General features: G+C 39.3%; 1 protein-coding gene across 7 annotated transcripts in view; it reads left to right on the top strand.

Annotated features, from left to right (window-relative positions):
* CACNA2D1 (calcium voltage-gated channel auxiliary subunit alpha2delta 1) overlaps positions 1–18,581 on the top strand; it is a 516,209-nt gene that overhangs the window by 271,862 nt on the left and 225,766 nt on the right. For all 7 annotated transcript variants that reach the window (XM_070069807.2, XM_070069805.2, XM_070069806.2 and 4 more), the window contains 1 exon segment: positions 7,369–7,428. In XM_070069807.2, the coding sequence (XP_069925908.1) occupies positions 7,369–7,428 (60 nt within the window).

Below are 18,581 nucleotides of genomic sequence, written 5' to 3'. Positions count from 1 at the left end.
TGCTGATGTTTTGTTCAAGGTAAGCTATCCCTTGAAAGGGTGATAGGTTTCTTCCTAGGAGATCCTTCCCCTCATGAAGTTAGTTGATGGAATTTTCTTTGCCATTGATCTCACACACACAGCTTGTTGGGAAAAAGAATCAGCGATATCAATATTATGTAGCATTTACACATTAAAAAAATACACTCTGAGCTGGCACCGTGGCTCAATAGGCTAATCCTCTGCCTTGTGGTGCCGGCACACCAGGTTCTAGTCCCGGTCGGGGTGCCGGATTCTGTCCCGGTTGCCCCTCTTCCAGGCCAGCTCTCTGCTATGGCCCGGGAGTGCAGTGGAGGATGGCCCTTGGGCCCTGCACCCGCATGGGAGACCAGGAAAAGCACCTGGCTCCTGGCTTCAGATCAGCGCGATGCGCCAGCCGCAGCGCGCCTGCCGCGGCGGCCATTGGAGGGTGAACCAACGCAAAAGGAAGACCTTTCTCTCTGTCTCTCTCTCTCTCACTGTCCACTCTGCCTGTCAAAAAAAAAATTAAAAAAAAAATACACCTGATACACCTGTCAGCAGATACAGGCCAATTCATTGTAGAGGTTTCTGTGGGTTTGGGAAAGGAGTCGGGGAAGTGAATCAGGTGAACTTCCAGGTGATTTGTGATATGTTACTTATAAAACGAGAAGGAGAGCTGGAGCTGTTGAATCCAGGTCTTCTGATGTAGGATGTGGGCCAAACCCTGTCACACAGACATTCTTCAGGGCTCTCCTGTATTGTAACAATTGACAGAGCTTGATGGAGCAAATACCAGGTGCTGGCCATAGGATATGATACATGTGTATCAAACCGAGTCCCTGTGCAGGACCTTGTGAGCAGATATTAGATGACTGTCAGGCTCCAGTCATCTCCCTCCCTTAGCTTAAAGTTTCTTTGCAAATGAATTCCTTAATAAAAATAACTCAGCACATTCAGGGAAGGATTCAGCTGGTTCTTGAGGGTCCCCAGTCACAGGACTCACAAGGCCATTTCTCTCCTCCTTAGATGACACTTGAAGCTCAATCTTGTCCTGAGGGTTTTCCCCAGATACTCCAGGCCCTCAACAAAAAGCAGCTCCCATCTGCAGGTGCTCCCAGACTGAAATCTGCCCTCCCAGCATCAAAACTCCCCAAAGAACCCCATCTTCCTGTGTCCAGTTGTTACAGGAAGGATGATGACAGTCTCAGAGCTCCTCACGTGAAAGAAGAATTTCCATGTGGACAGGGGCAGTGAGCAAAGCAAGGTTTATTGAAGTCAGAAACCTGCTGCAGCAGTCAAGAGGAGGGGCTCCAAGGGACAAAGACCCTGAGAAACTTGCCTCTGTGGGGGCTTTTATACAGTTTCAGGGGATAGCACAGCAGCTAGCCATCAGTCAGGTTGGAATTGTAATCCTGTCTGGCTTGCTCAGGATAAAACAGAAAACCCATCAGGTGGGTGGGACTGGCAATTTTGTCTTGCTGTTGATAAAACTAGACACTTATCTCAGGGATGCTATCAGCAATTTGGTCTTGGCTCAAGGCAGCTTCTTCAAAGTACGCATTTTTCCCCACTCTTAAAGGGAACTCTGCGTCTTATTGCAACAGAGACCTGACCTAACTGCACGTCTGCCTCCTCACACAATCCAAGGGACTGTGCACAGAGATCTTCTCATGAGCTGATCATGCACCTGCCACCCCCAAGTTCAATTTATAGGGCAGCCTAGGGATTAAGTGACAGCCCCCTAGCACCTTTCTCTGTGCTTTACAAATGAAAGCCTGCTTTCTCCCACAGCCAGGCTGTCCGTGATTGACTCAAAGTGCATCAGGGAATCAAACTCCATTTCAGGATTCTATAATGTATATATGGTATATGTACATAAAATCATTTTAGAAGCAAGAACTATGCCTGTATTTTTGTTTCCTAAACCCTTACACATAGCAAGTGTTTTGCGAATTTTTATTCAATAAAGCAAAGGTACATTATACTTCTTATCCTAAATACTTTTCTTACAGTCCATTTATGTATGAATTTATTTAGTTGCCAGTTATCAGATGTTGAAGCATGCCAAAGTTAACTCACACTGGTTAGTCTATTCATGTTTTATACGGTTTTAACCTTAAACCCTAATTTTGGGCCTGATTTCTTTAGCCAATAGAGATTTTTTTCAAAGTATTGGTAATGTTACTTCGTACAAACATTTTAAACAATATGCAAAGATATAACAGATACAATAAAAAATAGAGCAGCTTCTATACACATTAAGATTTTCATAGTAAAATCTTTTTTCAGTAAGATATAACAAGTTGCTAAAAGGCTTTGGGAGTATTCTACTGGACACTTACATTTATACGAATTTCAATAAACTTCATTGTTTCCCATTATTTAGTTAAGGTTCTTAGACAAGAGCATTTTACCTTTGAGATTGAATATGTATAATAATAAATATTCATGGAGGAATTGTGATCTTGTCTGTTGAGATTTTCAAGAGTTCCCATCAGCATAAGAAAAGCTGGAGAAATGTCACATCACACTGTCTGCCTCTCCCCCTACTTCCCAGGAAATTAGTTGGGAGGGCACAGCTCAGTGATCTATTCACCTGTTTCATACCATTTATGGTAAAAAAAATAACATTGAACTCATTGACTGCTTTATTCAATTGTTGCATATACTTTTGACTCACCATTGTGTTTTATAGATACTAGCTTTAATGCAGGGCCAAATACAATGAAAATTTTGGGATCACCCAGGGATTTTCATTTAACTCTCATTTACATGTTGAAATGGTTGTCAGTGGTCATAGTTTTCATAGTGTTTATTCTACATTGTTATTTCTGTGTTTCAAATGAAAGGAAAACAGTACTGAGTTTATAATAGCTAGATATTTGTCATACCAAGTAGGAAATACATAGGTGGACAAGTCTTTTAGTTGCTGTAAAAATTAATTTCATTGCCTTCAATTCCATCTGTAGTAAAATGCAGCACCAGAATTGGAGACCAGATTTGTTCATTATACTCTAAGCTTCAATTTAATTGCTATACCTGAATACCTTAATCTGAATCTGCTCTTTTCAATAGGTATTGTTAGGCCAATCAAGTGATTATCCTGATCCTTTTAATATGTTAAGAACCTGTTGATGAATGTAGGTGAAACTCATTATAGTGATAATTACATTGTCAACATAGGAATAATATAATATTTTAAGGATTTGCTAATCCTTATTGGTTGTTAACTGTTTGACTATGAATAACATACCACACACCATATGCATCTTTTACTTGGATTAATCTGTTATAGATATCTATTGCCCCTTTATTAAAACAAAAATCTGGACATACATTAGCCTAAGAAATTGTTTTGGAATTTAGTGATATTTGTTTGAATGGTGTCTCTAAGTCCTTTCTTGCTTTTTTTGCATGAGTATCAACGTTATTGAAGTCTAACTGAGCTGTCATATGATCCCTGACAGTTTTCTTTCAAGGATATCAAAAGGAAAAATGTTATAATTAAATATTTAGGAAACTCCTTTTATCTTTAATCTGAATTAATTTACAGTCTGGGAAGCAAATTATTTATAGGTTTGTTTCTAAGAGATAATGTATTTAGATATTGATTACAGAAAGAATTATGTCTTTATATACCTTGTAATTATACAGCTTTTGTTAGATTTTCATATCACTTGACAGGGTTCACTGCTGGTAGAAAATATGACAAGAAGCGAAGGTTGAGAATGAATGAGCCTTCAAGGGAGCTGATCTTTTTCTTATCTGATTAAACCTCTCCTATTCTCTCTCTCTCTTTTTTTTTTTTTTTTTTTTTCCTTCTTGGAGACTACTGCATATCCAAAGCTGTTTTCACTGATTAGCAGTGATCTCTTAGGATTTGAGGATAGGAAATATGGAAAGTCAGTTTGCAAATCAACACTTTGATTTTTTGTTGCCGCTCTGTTCTTCATATTTCATGATTTTTATTAATTTGCTAGGAAGTTTTCCTTTGACCTGAAATACATTTCTGTCAGGGTTTTGTTTCTGATACTACAACATGTTCAGGGTGATTACACATTTCGTAGGTGTTATGGGAAACTAAAGAGTCTTCTTGAGGAATGTGCAGAATGTTAGGATTGTTCATTTTGTTAAAGTTGTGAGTCCTTCCAATCTTTAAAATTATTTTCTGTTTTTATATTTAAACACATAAGTAGGGAGCTATGCATTCATAAAACAGATAACACATTGTAAATATCCTTTGTCCACATATACGTGTTCCCATATATACATGTGTTACCTCATTTTTAATAAAGCTTTCAATGAGCCTTTCTTATTTATTTTAATAAGAGCAAATTAAGGTTCAAATTTCTCCTATAGGTATCCCTGCTGAGCGAGGTTATTTCTTTGTGTCTGGTGTTCTCCCTGGTTACAATGCTTGGTACTGTGTTGTACTGTGCAGTAACTTAAATGTGAAAAATACAATATCCTTTTTCAGAAATTATTTTTATTGGATATACTTCTACAGCCAATTATGAAAAGAGGGATACTCACATTTTATTAGACAGAGATTTGATCAGTTTTAACACAGCTCACCCATGGCATTTAATGGTAGGTTATTGGCTTTATAAATAAAAGGTCACTTGACTGGAACCGGAAGTTCCAGAAGTGGAGACTTGAAGTGTCTAGAAGACATGTAAATTTCCTGTAAGGAAGGTCCAACTGATTTTTGCCCAAGGAAGGGCACCATCAGTGACTATGTTTTTCCAAAAATAGATGAAATATCTAAAATTCAGTATTATGCCTTTCTTGGAATGAACAAAGATGATAACAGTAGTCGATTTTTCATGATTGTATTTGTAAATTTCCAATGTGGGTATATACAACATAAAAGCTTTTCAGATTAAAATGTGTTTGGTGAATCAAAGTGCCTAGAGTGCTGGCTCTGCTTTCTGGTCATAAGCACTGTGGGAAGCAGCTAGTGATGGCTCAAGTGGTTGGGTCCCTGCTGCCCCTCTTGGAGACCCAGATTGAGTGCCTGGCCCCAGACTTCAGCCCAGCCCAGTGTTGATTGTTTCAGGCCCTGGGGGAGTAAAGGAACAGATGGGAGTCCTGTCTCTGTCTCTCTTTTTCTAGTCTCTCTGCCATGGAGCAGCTGGGACTCAAACCAGTGCCCATATAGGATGCCAGAGTTGTAGGCAGAGGCTTAACCTGCTGTGCCACAATGCAAGTGGAAAAAATTCTTTTTTTTTTCCTAAGAAAAATATACACTACATTGTTGTTAATAGTAACTCTTGTTCTTCATTTTTGCCTAGCAGCTGATAGCCAAAACCATTGTCATAGTAGCAGACTGTGAAGTATTTTCCTTGAAATTCCATCTTGGGGATTCTTAAACTGAGATGTCCCTTTAGGAGATACTATAAGGTCACTGGTGATACCTATATATTAGCTTAGAAAATGAATAGATTATATTAGTATACTCCTGGGATAGAAGCCAGTGTGCTGATAATGGTCTAATGAAATGATTCCATTGTCCAGTGTAGACCAGGCTTCATTAGGGAGAGCACGTACTGAGAAATCGTGACTGATCACAGGTGACATAAGCCTGCCAACTGCTATGAGATTTAAGCTTTTCTAAAGCCTAGCCAGATAAATCCCGTTACTTAATAAGTGAGTGTAGTGCATTTACATTTATTGTATTTGTTGTTACGTTGGCCTGTTTCTGCCACCATCTCCCAACTGTGTAGCGAAGGTCACAGGTAACCTCAGTCCTGAGCTGTCTCTTCAGTGGGACACAGGGGCAAGCAGAACGCTAAGAACTCTCCTTGCTCTCTCTCTGTCCAGCACTGTTCTCAGTGCTTATTTCATCTTTTGGCCAACCTCTGAGGCAGGTTTTCACATGATCACATGAGAAAATTTGATAAGAGACTTAACTGTCCTCAAGGTTGCACAGCTGGTGGGCGGAAGGGCTGGAAGTTACAACCCAGTGGTTTGGTTCCTGACTGAATCACTGCATGGTACTGCCTTCTGGGAAGGCTAATCACATGGGAAAAATGGTAGTAAAACTGGGAAATAGAAAAAAAAAAACTACTACTGGGGAGAGGGAACACAAGTGCCTACAGAAAGTCATTAGATGACACTAGACAAATGATCTCCAACAGAACATAATGGAATACAATTTTGAAGGTGTTAAGGACAAATAGGTCATCGTGGAATTCTCTGAGTACTTTAGTATTTGAGAGTGATGCTGACATAAAGCTATTCTGAGATGGGGGGACTCAGTTTATTCTCTCTCAGGTAAATCTCTGAAAGGACTATTAAGAATGGACTGCAGGGCCAGACAGTTAATCTAGCGATTAAGATACTCACGTACTATATCTGAGTACATGGGTTTGAGTCCCAGTTCCTGGTCCCTGTCTTCAGCTTCCTGCCAGTGATGACCCTGGAAAGCAAAGACAATGGCTTGAGAAATTGGGTTCCTGCCATCCCAGTGGGGAGCTAGATTGTGTTCTTAGGTCCTGGCTTCAGCCCTGGCCACTGCAGGGAACTGTAATTGCTTAGTTGGTTCTCTACTTCTTAAGGAAAAAAAAAAAGTATTGCAGAAAAGAGGAAATTATTACATTTTTGTGGCTTTTTGTGAAAACTAGCTAGCTATATTAAAAAGGTGCCTAATATAGTGCTCAGCACACATTTATGAGTCTTTCAGTGTCATTTCCTGTCCACTAATAGAAATATATGCTATAAAGTTCTTTAAGTGTATTTTCCAACAAACTTTTTAATCCAAATTAATATTTACTAAATTTTTTTCTAATAATCAAAATATTAGTAATTTGAGGATACTTTTAAAAAATATTTATTTATTTAAAAATCAGAGTTACAGAGAGAAGCTAGAGGAGAGAGAGATCTTCCATCCACTGATTCACTCCCCAGATGGCTTCTGTGGCCAGGGCTGGGCCAGGCTGAAGGCAAGAGCCTCATCTGGGTCTCCCAAATGGGTGTAGTCACCCAAGCACTTGGGCTGTCTTCCACTGCTTTTCCCAGGCCATTAGCAGGGAGCTAGATTGGAAGTGGAACCAGCTGGGACTTGAACCTGCACCTATGTGGGATGCAGGAGTCACAGGTGGCACCTTTACCCGCTGCACCATAATGAGAATGCTACTCTTAATTGACCCAATGATGCTCAAAATGATGTATTATTTATATTGCCAAAGAGTCTATACTCATGCATCAAGTTGTTAAATGACAATTTAGAATTTATGAATTGTAAATATGGAGTCTTGTGTCTTTTTTGTGTCCCCAAAATTGATTAGAAAACCCAAGCATTCTATGTAACAATCACAAGTGCATGTGGTCATGTGAATTCCAACATTTATTTTTCTTGTTTTTCAGCGCCTGGCTTTGGAAGCAGAGAAAGTTCAAGCAGCCCACCAATGGAGGGAAGATTTTGCAGTAAGAACTCTTTTAATCACTTTTAAGTAGATTGACATCGTGAATTTGGCTCATTCTGATTACATTACAATCTTTATAGTGAGATCTTAGGGTCTTAAGAGACGAAAAAAAAACAGCTGTACTTTGTTGCTTTAAAAAAAATTTGTTTTTGAGTTACTAATGCCTGTTAAGTGACTCAGAAATGTTCTTGTTCATGTTCTGTGTTTTGTAAAGCAAATTTAAAAGCCTCTTGAAAAGTTTTTGTATATTTAAAGGTATTAAAAGTTTCACTAAAGGTCGTCCTAAGTGACAGTATCTGAATTGTCTTTCGAGATACTACGAATCCACTGTTGAAAAACATGCTGTATGTAACTGCTAGGAGGTTTGCCTGTTATAATCACCTTGATGGTAGGTCCTGTGATTAAAGTGAGACTGAATATATTAAACCTGCTCAAATTTAATTTGCTTCACGTTAGCTAGCAGTAATCTGTCTTCATTTCTGGCCTAATTTTAGAAAGGCTGGCTGACTTCAGCTTTTGCATGTGTTATTTTTTTCTGTAAACTTATTTTGTGCTCCAAGAGTCCCTCATTTAATTGTACAAATGGCAGAGAAGACCCTTTGTCATGAGGTCAGTCTCTCAACTCTGCACCCTTCTACAGATGAGGAGCAAAAGAAAGTCTCTTTTCCCGACTTGGCCAAATACTTCTGCTCCGAGATTTGAATTTATTTGATTGATAGTGAAAAATCTCTTCAGTTCCTCATCACAGAACAATTTTAGACAACTCTTTATGGGATTGTAGCACCCATATTTAAAATAGAATTAGAAGGTGAGAGATTGTGCTGCTCAATATTTTGTAAAACCAAAGTCTCATGTTTGGAGCTAGGAAAGTTGTGCTTCCATGGAACGCTAAAATAAGCTTTAGGAAATCTGCACGCTACTCTTTGTTTTTATGCTTTTGTTGTGTATCAAAGTAAAAAACATTGAGTGATATTAGAAGGGTACCTCAAAAAGCTAATGGAAAATGGAAATAAAAGATAAGTTTTTGGTGCAGAAACATTCTCAAATGATAGGTATACTTGGTCTTCAAAATTCCATGGAAAATGTGTTTCATGGGAAAACTTTGCCTAGATTTCAAAATAATTTTACACCAAAATATACTAAAAATATACTAATATTAAATGGAAGTGACTCGCAATAAGAACAACTGGCATGGCAAAAGCAGTGTAAAGTATAATGTATGTAAAGTTAGGCAATATAGTCTGCCTAGTATTGTATAGTGCCCTTTGCACTATTTTAATTTAAGTCCTGAGTAAATTGGAGAACTTAAAGGCTCACTAAGGTCACACAAAATTAGCCTTTGTAACGTATAGATTATACACGTGCTGGTCAAAAAACTGTTTTTTATCTACATTAAAATAATTTGGTAGTATTTTAATTAATCATTTACTAAATTGTATATATATTTTTCTGTTTTCAAAGGCATAATGATCTAGAAAGAATAACATGACAAGGAGGGTTTCAGTAATGGCTTTTATATTATTGATGTTTCATTTGACTATTGCTTTCTGCATAGAAAGTTTCCTTCCCCAGGTGTACAGTAAATGCCTTAACTTTGGGCTAACACTACATTAGCATTTTGCTAATGCCTTTTTGCCTGCTGCATGTAATGGGTAACCCTAATGTGTAACACAAAAAGACTCAACACATGTTGGCTATTAACATATTTTATTGAATCCAAGCCATCGTCAATTGTTAGGCACCGTGTCATTTTATTTATTTCATTCTTTAAAGCAAAAGAAGCCAATTCAACTCTGAGATGCCAGTGATTTTAATTGTGTTCTTGTAAGTTGTCAAAATGTGAAAAAACAATTTACGATGAAATGTAAACCCTCATTTACATACTTTCAGTGCCTATATACTCAGACTCATGTAGTTCCATAAAAAATAGAAAGTTTACTCAGTGAGTGTTAGGACTATTAGCAAAAAGTGGTCACTGAGTGGGAGAACTCTTGAACAAATTCTATTTCTGATTCCCCCTAGATGACCTCACAAGGTATTTAGCAATTACACACATATTGATACGTCAAAAGAGACTGTTACAGGGAGGACCAGCAAGGCCACTTTCAAGCCTTGTCAACTCACTTACTGAGTAGTCGTCTTGAAGGAATGTGGGTGATATTCACAGGACACATGCCTGTCAAGGTGTATACCCTGAGACTTGGTATTTTCCGTATCTTACCATGGTGGTCAGACATCAAGTCTGTACAATAGGCCTGCCTTTTGAAATGCCAGGTGGTGATTGAACATGGAGATTGAAGGACCATTTTATGCTCAGAGAATAGAAGCTGAGTGAAGGTTACCTAACCTTAAGACTCAGATAAGTGAAAAGTAAGACGCACTTGTCCCGTTTTTTCCCCTGATAAACTAGATGGTGCTTTAGTTTAGAGATAGCTACATAAAAATAAGTTCAATACATCTTTAATGCCACAGCACAAGTCAGATTCATGGTTTGAAATATAAAATCATCAACATTAGATCTCTCCTTGTTTTGTGAGAAGGCACAAAAAATTGCAGATTAAATCTGTATTTTCACCATACATTTGAAGTTAAGTGCTACCATCTCCCACAAGGCCCTCCTTTTAAACTTTTTAATCCTTTCATCTTTTAAGGTATTTAACTATTTGTATCAGTGCAGTAGTCCTTTAATGCCATCCTTTAATAATTTAGCACTGAGATGATTTAGAAGGCAGAAATAATTTCCTAAAAGGTACATTAACATTTCAAAAAGAAATATAACATTCCACTTCTTCCCTCAAGTACAAGTGGGCAAGTTTCATTAATATTACTTAGGCAAAATGTTGATTAACATTCCCTACTGTGTAATGTAGAGAAATCTCATGAACAACAAGAACAAAAGGCATGGCAGGATGTGCTGGCAACAACAAAAGGTGTCCTGTAATTCTCACTTTCCCTCAGCTCTGCCTTAATTCCCAACTGAATGTACAGTGGAGGGAACAAAGGGTCTACGCTCTAAATGGATTGAGATTTATGTGGTCATGCATTTACAAGTTCAAGCCAATATTTGTAAATAAGCTGTGTCTACCAGCTGCCTTTCAGGTCTCCTGGTCACTTATGGGTGTTACAAGTGATATTTTATGTCACTTGTGATTGACAAATTATTTTATTAAGGACAGCTGGGGAAAAAAAAGCTTCGAAAACTGTGAATGAAATAAATGCAATTATGTCTACCAAACAGATCTTTTCCAATTGCATTTGAAATCTCATTTGATTGCATTGCAATGGTTGGTTAACTAAAGCAATTTTGCTTCCAACTAAGCCTGCAATATTAATTGTCCCTACACATGTATAAACATAAGGGGTGCCTAATTTGGATTTTAATAACTAGGAACTTTATGTAGGGCTTATTAGCACCAGCTAATAGGCTGAGTACAGACATCTAGAAATTGGCCAGTAAATAAAACATTTGAAGAGCTCTTTTCAGTATAGTTTCACAGAAGTCAATTAGAAGGTGGATATTTTTCTAGTGAAGTTGAATGTTATTGAATGTGAATAGGCTCATTTAGTTCATCAATATAGCTTTCATTTTATGATTTTTAAAATCATTTTGCCAAGTCATACTTTCAAATGTCACTTAAAATTATAGTACTGAAAGTTTTGTGTTTTATGAGTAAAAATAATAGGAGCTGATATTAGGTGTTTAATCATTTCATCTGTCATTCATTTCACGGGATTGCATTGTTCTTGTTGATTGTAGCACAGACATTTGTGAATACGGGGAATAGGAAAACAGGCTGTGTTTGCTTTGGGTATAACTCATGAAGACAAACACTGTTCTAAGTGATGACTTGGTGTGCGTCCTGGAGATGAAATCGCTGATTTTCAGAGGTGAAAGGTGGAGGAGCTGCATTCTGTCTTAATGACCAAATGCGTTTGATGGATCATGAACGTAATTTAAGGCTCTGGCTTGGTTTAGTCTTTCTTTGTCTCTTCCTCTGGTTGTACTGCCCTTTGCATCAGAAGCTTGCATGGTTGTATATTTCCACAGTATTTTTGCTGTGTAGAGGAAACAATATATCTATCATTGCATCTTGGAATACTTCGGAGATTCTGTCCTCATTATCAAGATAGATTAAAAGGGGCTCTGATGCAAAATTTGCCTATTCAAAAATTCTGAAAAACTGATTTAATGAGAAAAGTCAGACTACTCAATAGTGCCTTGCTGTTTTTGTTCATGTATTCTAACTAGAATAAATGTGCATGGTAAGAGTGTTTTAACACTGAACCATGGACTTTAAATTGTCGGCTATCCTGGATGAAAACCTATACCTTTTGTTTTCTATATTGAAAAAGGAAAGAAAATAATAATTATTATCTGGAGAAAAAAATAAACATTTAAGAATTTTTAATATTTTCTAATGATCTCCCTTGTCTCAGTTTTCTATTATTTCTACTGCAGACAGTCAGTATAAGCACATAGGTACAGTAAGACACCATAATGATGTATCCTATGATAATGTAAATGTGGAAATAAATGAGGCTGGGTAAATTTTTCATATCCCTTCCCCATCCCTCCACAAATCAGAAAGAGGCGTAAATGTTAGAGGGGGCCAGGCATCCCTGACTTAGGGGGTGGGGAGGTGGAGGTGGTGTGTCTGTTTATTAGGACCCAGTCTGCTGCCTGAGTGTCTGAAGATGCCAAGATTATGAAACCGGTGCTAAATTATGGAGGGATTCCCGGAACTGCGGCCAGGCTTCTAAAAATTCCCATCACGAAGAGACCCCAGGATCATCCTCGTTGATATTTAATCTGGAATTGATTCCTGCCACCAGCTGGTGCCAAATTGCAGCTGTCAAACGGGTTTTTGAACCCAGACTTCCTTAGGCTCAGTATGACTTTAGTTGCATTTTACTGAAAATTTTGGACACCACTTATGTACAATGAAGGGTGGTTATAGTAGTCATTTCTAAATCGTAAAACAAATAAAAGATGTAAAAATTGAATTAGTATTCCAAATTACCATAATGTACATATAATGTATGGTCTATGAAGATTTACTGCATAAACATCCATCCAGTTCACTTCATGTTTAAAAATTTCCAGTGACTCTATTTCAAATATATGTTGGGTCGAGGCTGGCATTATGGTGCAGCATGTTAAGCAGCCTGAGACTAGGAGCACCAGTTTGAGTCCTAGCTGTCCAGTTCTGATCCAGCTCCCTGCTAATATGCCTGTGAAGGCAGTGCTAGGTGGCCCAGATAACTGGGGCTCTATGCCCATGTGGGAACCCCAGATGGAGTCCCATGCTCCTGATTTAGGTCTGGCCATTGCAGTCATTTGGAGAGTGAACCAGCAGAGGGAAGATCTCTCTCTCTTTCTCTATCTTTCTGTGTAACTCTGCCTTTGATTCATACGTGTATGTATATATATATCTTTCATATATATATATGTGTGTGTGTGTTTGTGTGTATACACACTATATATCTACATCTAGAGAGAGAGAGAGAGAATGAGGATGAGACAGAGAGAGTATGTGTATACCAAGCCCTATCTGACTTGGCCCTGTCTAACTTTATCTAAGGTTTCTATTGCAATATATCTCTGGCAGCTAAATACCAATACTTAACCCCAAAGCACAGAGTAAACTGCTTGATTTTTTTTAAAGCAATATTATTTTCTTTACCCACAGACGTTTTGATGATTTCGGCCTAGAAAACTGTTCTCTCTCCACTTCTTCATGACTTTGCCCCACCAATGTTGGATTTGTTTAAGCCTTCCCATGAGGCTAGTGCTCAGTGCAGCAATTAGAAAACACTTTGGATGCATGCATACTGTGTCTGAATGTCTGGTTTTGAGTCTCGACTCTGCTCCTGAGTGCAGCTTCCTGCTGATGCACACCCTGGGAGGACTTGGCACACCGTGTAGAAGACTTGGATCGAGTTCCCAGCTCCTGATTTCATCCTGGCCCAGTCCCAAGTGTTGCAGGCATTTAAGAAGTGAGCCAGCAGAGGGCTGATATCTGTCTCTCTGCCTTTCCACCAAGTAAAAATAAGTAAATAAATAAATTTAAAAAGTTTGTGGAAAATGGGATTAATAACTAAATTTAAGTAAATACATGATCCTTTAATTCCCATTATATTCCTTTTCAAGTACATACCCAAGTGTATAATTTTCTTGTCTCCATCTTTTGGGGAGTCTTTCTTTCCTGTTCTTCACCTATGTTTCTTCATTATTTATTTTATTTTAAAGGCAGAGAGAGCACGAATGAGCGAGCTTCTGACATCTACTGGTTCACTCCCCAAGTGCATGCAACAGCTGGGGCTGGACCAGCCCAGACCCAGGAACTCGGAGTTTAGTTTGGGTCACCCATGTGGTTGTCAGGAACCCAAGGGCTTGAGGCATTTCCTGTTGCCTCCCACGGTGTGCATTAGCAGAAAACTAGAATTGGGAGTGGAGCTAAGACTTGAACTTAGGCATCTGATATGGGATGCTGGCATCCCAAGCAGTATTTTCACCACTGTGCCAAACACCTGCCCCTGTTCCCTCTTCTTTAGGAAATAATCAGTTGACTTCCAGCCAATGAATGTATGAAAAGTGATTCCTAAAATGTAAACTTCCTGGTGATAAGAATGGTGATTAATGCATTAAAAGAAAACCATATTTTTTTGCAATCCTTGACAGATAGTAATGATTTTTGTTAAAAAGAACATACTTGTAGTAATAGATACCTGCTTTTACTTGGAAATGTCAGTATTATTGGAGAGAGAACAAAGAATTTGTTTGAACTGCCCTTTGTATTTGCGAATATATTTGTCTACAGTTGTGGTATACTTACAGAGCAGTGGGCCTGGAGTTATACTTCAAATTTTGCCAACAATTTGTTGTGCACTTTCGGCAAAATTATCTTTTTGAGTAGAATTTTCTTTATCTGAAAAATTTTGGCTTGTTGTTGCCATCCGCAAATTTATCTCTGTGAGATGCACAATAGTTGTCACTCTGTTTCCTTGGCATCATCTCTCTCCCCAGGAAAAAATTGCTAGAAACTCCAGGTGTTTCCAGGGAAGTTGGCACCGCCCCTTGATAGCCATTCATCTCGTCTAGTGATCATCTGCCAGACCCGTTAACCACTGTGCTCCATTTGCCATTGCTGTATCCCAAACTGTGAAGTCCTTGAGCTCCCTGCAGCATTGCAGGCAATGAGAGCAGAAGCGGAGCAACCTGAACTCCAGCTGGTCCCCCAGCTGGCATACCAGCATTGCAAGTGGCAGCTGAACCCACTGTGCTGCAGCACGGCTCTTGCCTGCCTTCTTTCCTTCTATTCCTTCCTGCCTGCTTCCTTCCTATTATTTTTTTTAACATGATCTCAGATGTGTTCTAAATCTGGGGCTCTTACTCTGTCATTTTAAATGCCCATATAGCCGGAGACACCTCATCCATTTCATTGAATTTAGAGGATATTCCACCCCACTTCTTTTGTCACTCCAAAGCCTATTGATCCAGCTGTTTCTGCATAGTAGTATTGCTACCCTGACAAAGAGTTGTTTTCATTATTTTCTCTACTAGTATAATGATCATCTGTCAACATCCCTATCTCAGGTAATATAGCCAATGTTGAGAATTAATTCTTAATTCCTACCTCTGCCACAACCATGCATAGTGCATCTGCAAATTCTGTCAATTCCAAATCCAAAATATGTCATGAACACATTTCTTTGATTTTACCTCTGCCACTGCCATTTTTGTCTAAAACATCCACGTTCTGCATGCAGAATAATTGTGAAATTACTCATCATGTTATGAGAGCTTGCACTGTTATCCTATGGTATCCACAGATTGGCTTTACACAGTTGTAATAATGGGGTTCGGGTCACACTCTTCCATAAATATTTTGAGATGAAGGAACTGGAGCGATCTGCGAGGCAGGAAGGTCTCTGTCTGCCCCGCCCACCCCCCTTCTTCCCTGAAGTATGTCCTGAGAATCTCATTGATGACATGCCCTTCCCTCGTTAGAGGAAAGGGGCCTCCTTATTTTGAAGGCTCAGGGACATGGAAGAGTGTGAGCTACAGGCCTTGTCATGTTCCCCCAGATTGGGACCACTAGATCATCCTTTTTTACCCAGTTCTACTTCCCCACATCTTTTCTACTAAATCTTGCGTAAAATTTGTCGTCTTGTTCCTTTGAGTCTTCATTTCCTTACTAAGGTTTCTGTCTGATTTAAAAGTTACAGTAAATAAATTTGTATTCTTTTCCCTCATTAAACTGTTGCCAAAGGAACCTCAGCCATAATCTTGCACAAACTCTATAGTCATGACCCAACTTTCTTTCTTTTTTTTTTTTTTTAAGATTTTAATTTATTTGACAGGTAGAGTTACAGACAGTGTGAGAGAGAAAGAGGTCTTCCTTCTGATGGTTCACCCCCCAAATGGCCACAACGGCTGGAGCTGCACTGATCCGAAGCCAGGAGCCAGGTGCCTCCTCCCAGTCTTCGATGCTGGTGCAGGGGCCCAAGGACTTGGGCCATATTCTACTGCTTTCCTAGGCCATAGCAGAGGGCTGGACTGGAAGTGGAGCAGCCGGGACTAGAACTAGTGCCCATATGGGATGCCAGCGCCACAAGTGGAGGATTAACCTAGTGCACCACATCGTTGGCCCCATGACTCAACTTTCTGATCCCAGTTCAGAAAGTTCATGGACAAATGAAAAGACAAGACAAGTTTACTTTGGTCCCAAAAGGTTTTGCATTCCATGCTTAGTTTCTTCACGTTACAAATGTTCCATAAGCTTTGTGTTGATCTCTCATATGTACATGGGCAAGTGAGACTTTTGAGGCCATCAGTTAGATACAGAAGAATCATGAGACTTCTGTTTTGGGGAAAAAAAAAAGACTTTAATAGCCAATTTTGTAAGATAGTGATCAATGTTGATTTGCATATCCTGACACACACATTTTTAGAAAGAACTAAGATGAACAAGTTGTAAAATTTTAAAGCAGAAAGTCGGCCAAATACCAGAACAGAATAGCATAGGTGATACAAACCCAAATTTAGAAAGCAACTTGACGCATTTCTCAAAGTGCCTGTGGGAACTGTGCCGATTTAGCAGCAACAACAGTAAAATCCAGGCCATACGTGTAACAACAGATAAAAAAGAGCAAAATATTACCATTTGCCAAAACTAATGATAGAAAATGTGAAGTCTTTTTGTGACTACAGATTTAAGATAGTAAATGCCAAACACCTGCTTTTGCTTCCACTGAAGGCATATTTTGGGCCAAAAGCAAGAAAATCAAAGATAACTTGTAACTGCTGAATGTTAAAGAATGGGATTGTAATATTGTGTGTCATAGGGCATATTATGTTAATTAAATGATGAGATTCTAAAAATTAAAAAATTGTTACATTGCAAAAACCGATTGATTTTTACTGCAATGTTTTTCCATATGACGTTACTTCTACTGAAAATCTTCTAAGGATTACCTGGAAAGATTTTTTTTTTAACCCTCAATTCTACCTTCCACCCTTCCACCAAGGTTCTCAGAAACCTCCAATGGATATGGAGCCAGGACACTGTAGATCTCTCTGCAGTGAGCCTGTGTAACTGATGTCATGAGGTTAAATAAAGCTCAACCACCCCTGACTGGACAGCTTACTGATTATGAAAAGAAAAATGATGAAACAAAATGCAGTTCTCTTTTTTTTTTTCAGATTTATTTATTTATGTTAAAGAGTTAGAGAGAGAGAGGGAGAGACAGAGATGTATCTGCTGGTTCACTTCAAATGGCAACACAGGGCAGGATGGAGCCTGGCTGAATTCAGGATCCAGGAGCTCCCTCCAGGTCTGCCACGTGGATCTTCTGCTGCTTTCCCAGACGCATCAGCAAGGAGCTGGATCAGTAGTGGAGCAGCTGGGACAGGAACGTGTGCCCATGTGGGATGCCGACATAGTCGGCAGCAGGTTTATCCACTGTGCCATATGTCAGTCCCTCAAACTGCAGTTCTAAAGCTTAAAAATAAGACTGAATGGAAAATAAATTTGATTTAGACATAAAAATTATTGATAATCAGGGGCCAGCATTGTGGCAGCTTGGGTTTGAGTCCTGGCTCTGCTCCCAACTCCAGCTTCCTGCTGAGGGGCACCCCAAGAGGCAATGGTGGTGACCCAAGTGCTTGGGTCCCTGCCACCTACAGGGAAGAACTGGATTGAGCTCTGGGCTCTAGGCTTCAGTCTGGCCACGATTCCACTGTTTGATTCATTTGGGGAGTGAAGCATTGGAAGGAAGTTCTTGAGTGTCTATCTCTGAAATAATTAAATCTTTACAAATCTCTACAACCAAAGATATCTCTCAAAAGCATCATGTTCCGTTTATCTATTTATCTCTTTTGGTATGCATTTTTTCATGAGATACAAAATAAGACCCAGGCATTATATAGGAAGCATGGAATGTATGAATTTATTATCAGGGTCCATTCCAATTTGAATCATTGAGCATGTTCACATTTCTCCATACCTTTTTCACTCCTCTCAGGTCTTCTTAAATTATTACTTTTATTTAAAAGTATTTAATCTAAAAGCAGAGAGAGAGAAACATACAGAGAGCCCCCATGTGCTGGTTCACTCCCCGTCTAAAATAGCCAGAGCTGGGCCACGCTGAATCCAGGAGCCTGAAACTCAATATGGGTTCCCCACATGGGTTGGTGGATACTTGAGCCATCACCTGCCTTCTCTCAGGGTGTGCATCAGCAGAGAGCTGGAATTGGAAGTGGAACCAGGACCAGGGCACAATTTTATGGGTCATGAATGTCCAAAGCATCATTTTTAACCACTGTGCCAAGTGCTTAGTGTAAGTTATTACTTTTACATTGTTAATATTTCTCTTATGCATTGTAATCATGACCTGCACTGTGTTTAATCCTGGTTGTAAATACAGACAGACAGATCTCCCATCCACTGCCTCACTCCCTGGATGTTTGCACCTACCACGCTGGAGCAGGCCAAAGCCAGCAACTGGGGACTCAATCTGGGTCTCCTTGTGGGTGCTGGGGACCCACCTGTTTGAGCCAGCACCTCTGCTTCCCACTGCGCACCAGGAAACTGAAATGGGTAGAGGAGCCAGGACTCGAACCTAGGCCCTCTGATATGGGGTGCTGGCGTC

The sequence above is a fragment of the Oryctolagus cuniculus genome, chromosome 3 (genome assembly GCF_051225735.1).
Source record: "Oryctolagus cuniculus isolate XC-2025 breed Fujian yellow rabbit chromosome 3, ASM5122573v1, whole genome shotgun sequence".
Lineage (NCBI taxonomy): Eukaryota > Metazoa > Chordata > Mammalia > Lagomorpha > Leporidae > Oryctolagus > Oryctolagus cuniculus.
The sequence above is the reverse complement of the archived record's forward strand: the minus strand, read 5'-3'. Positions and strand labels throughout refer to the sequence as shown.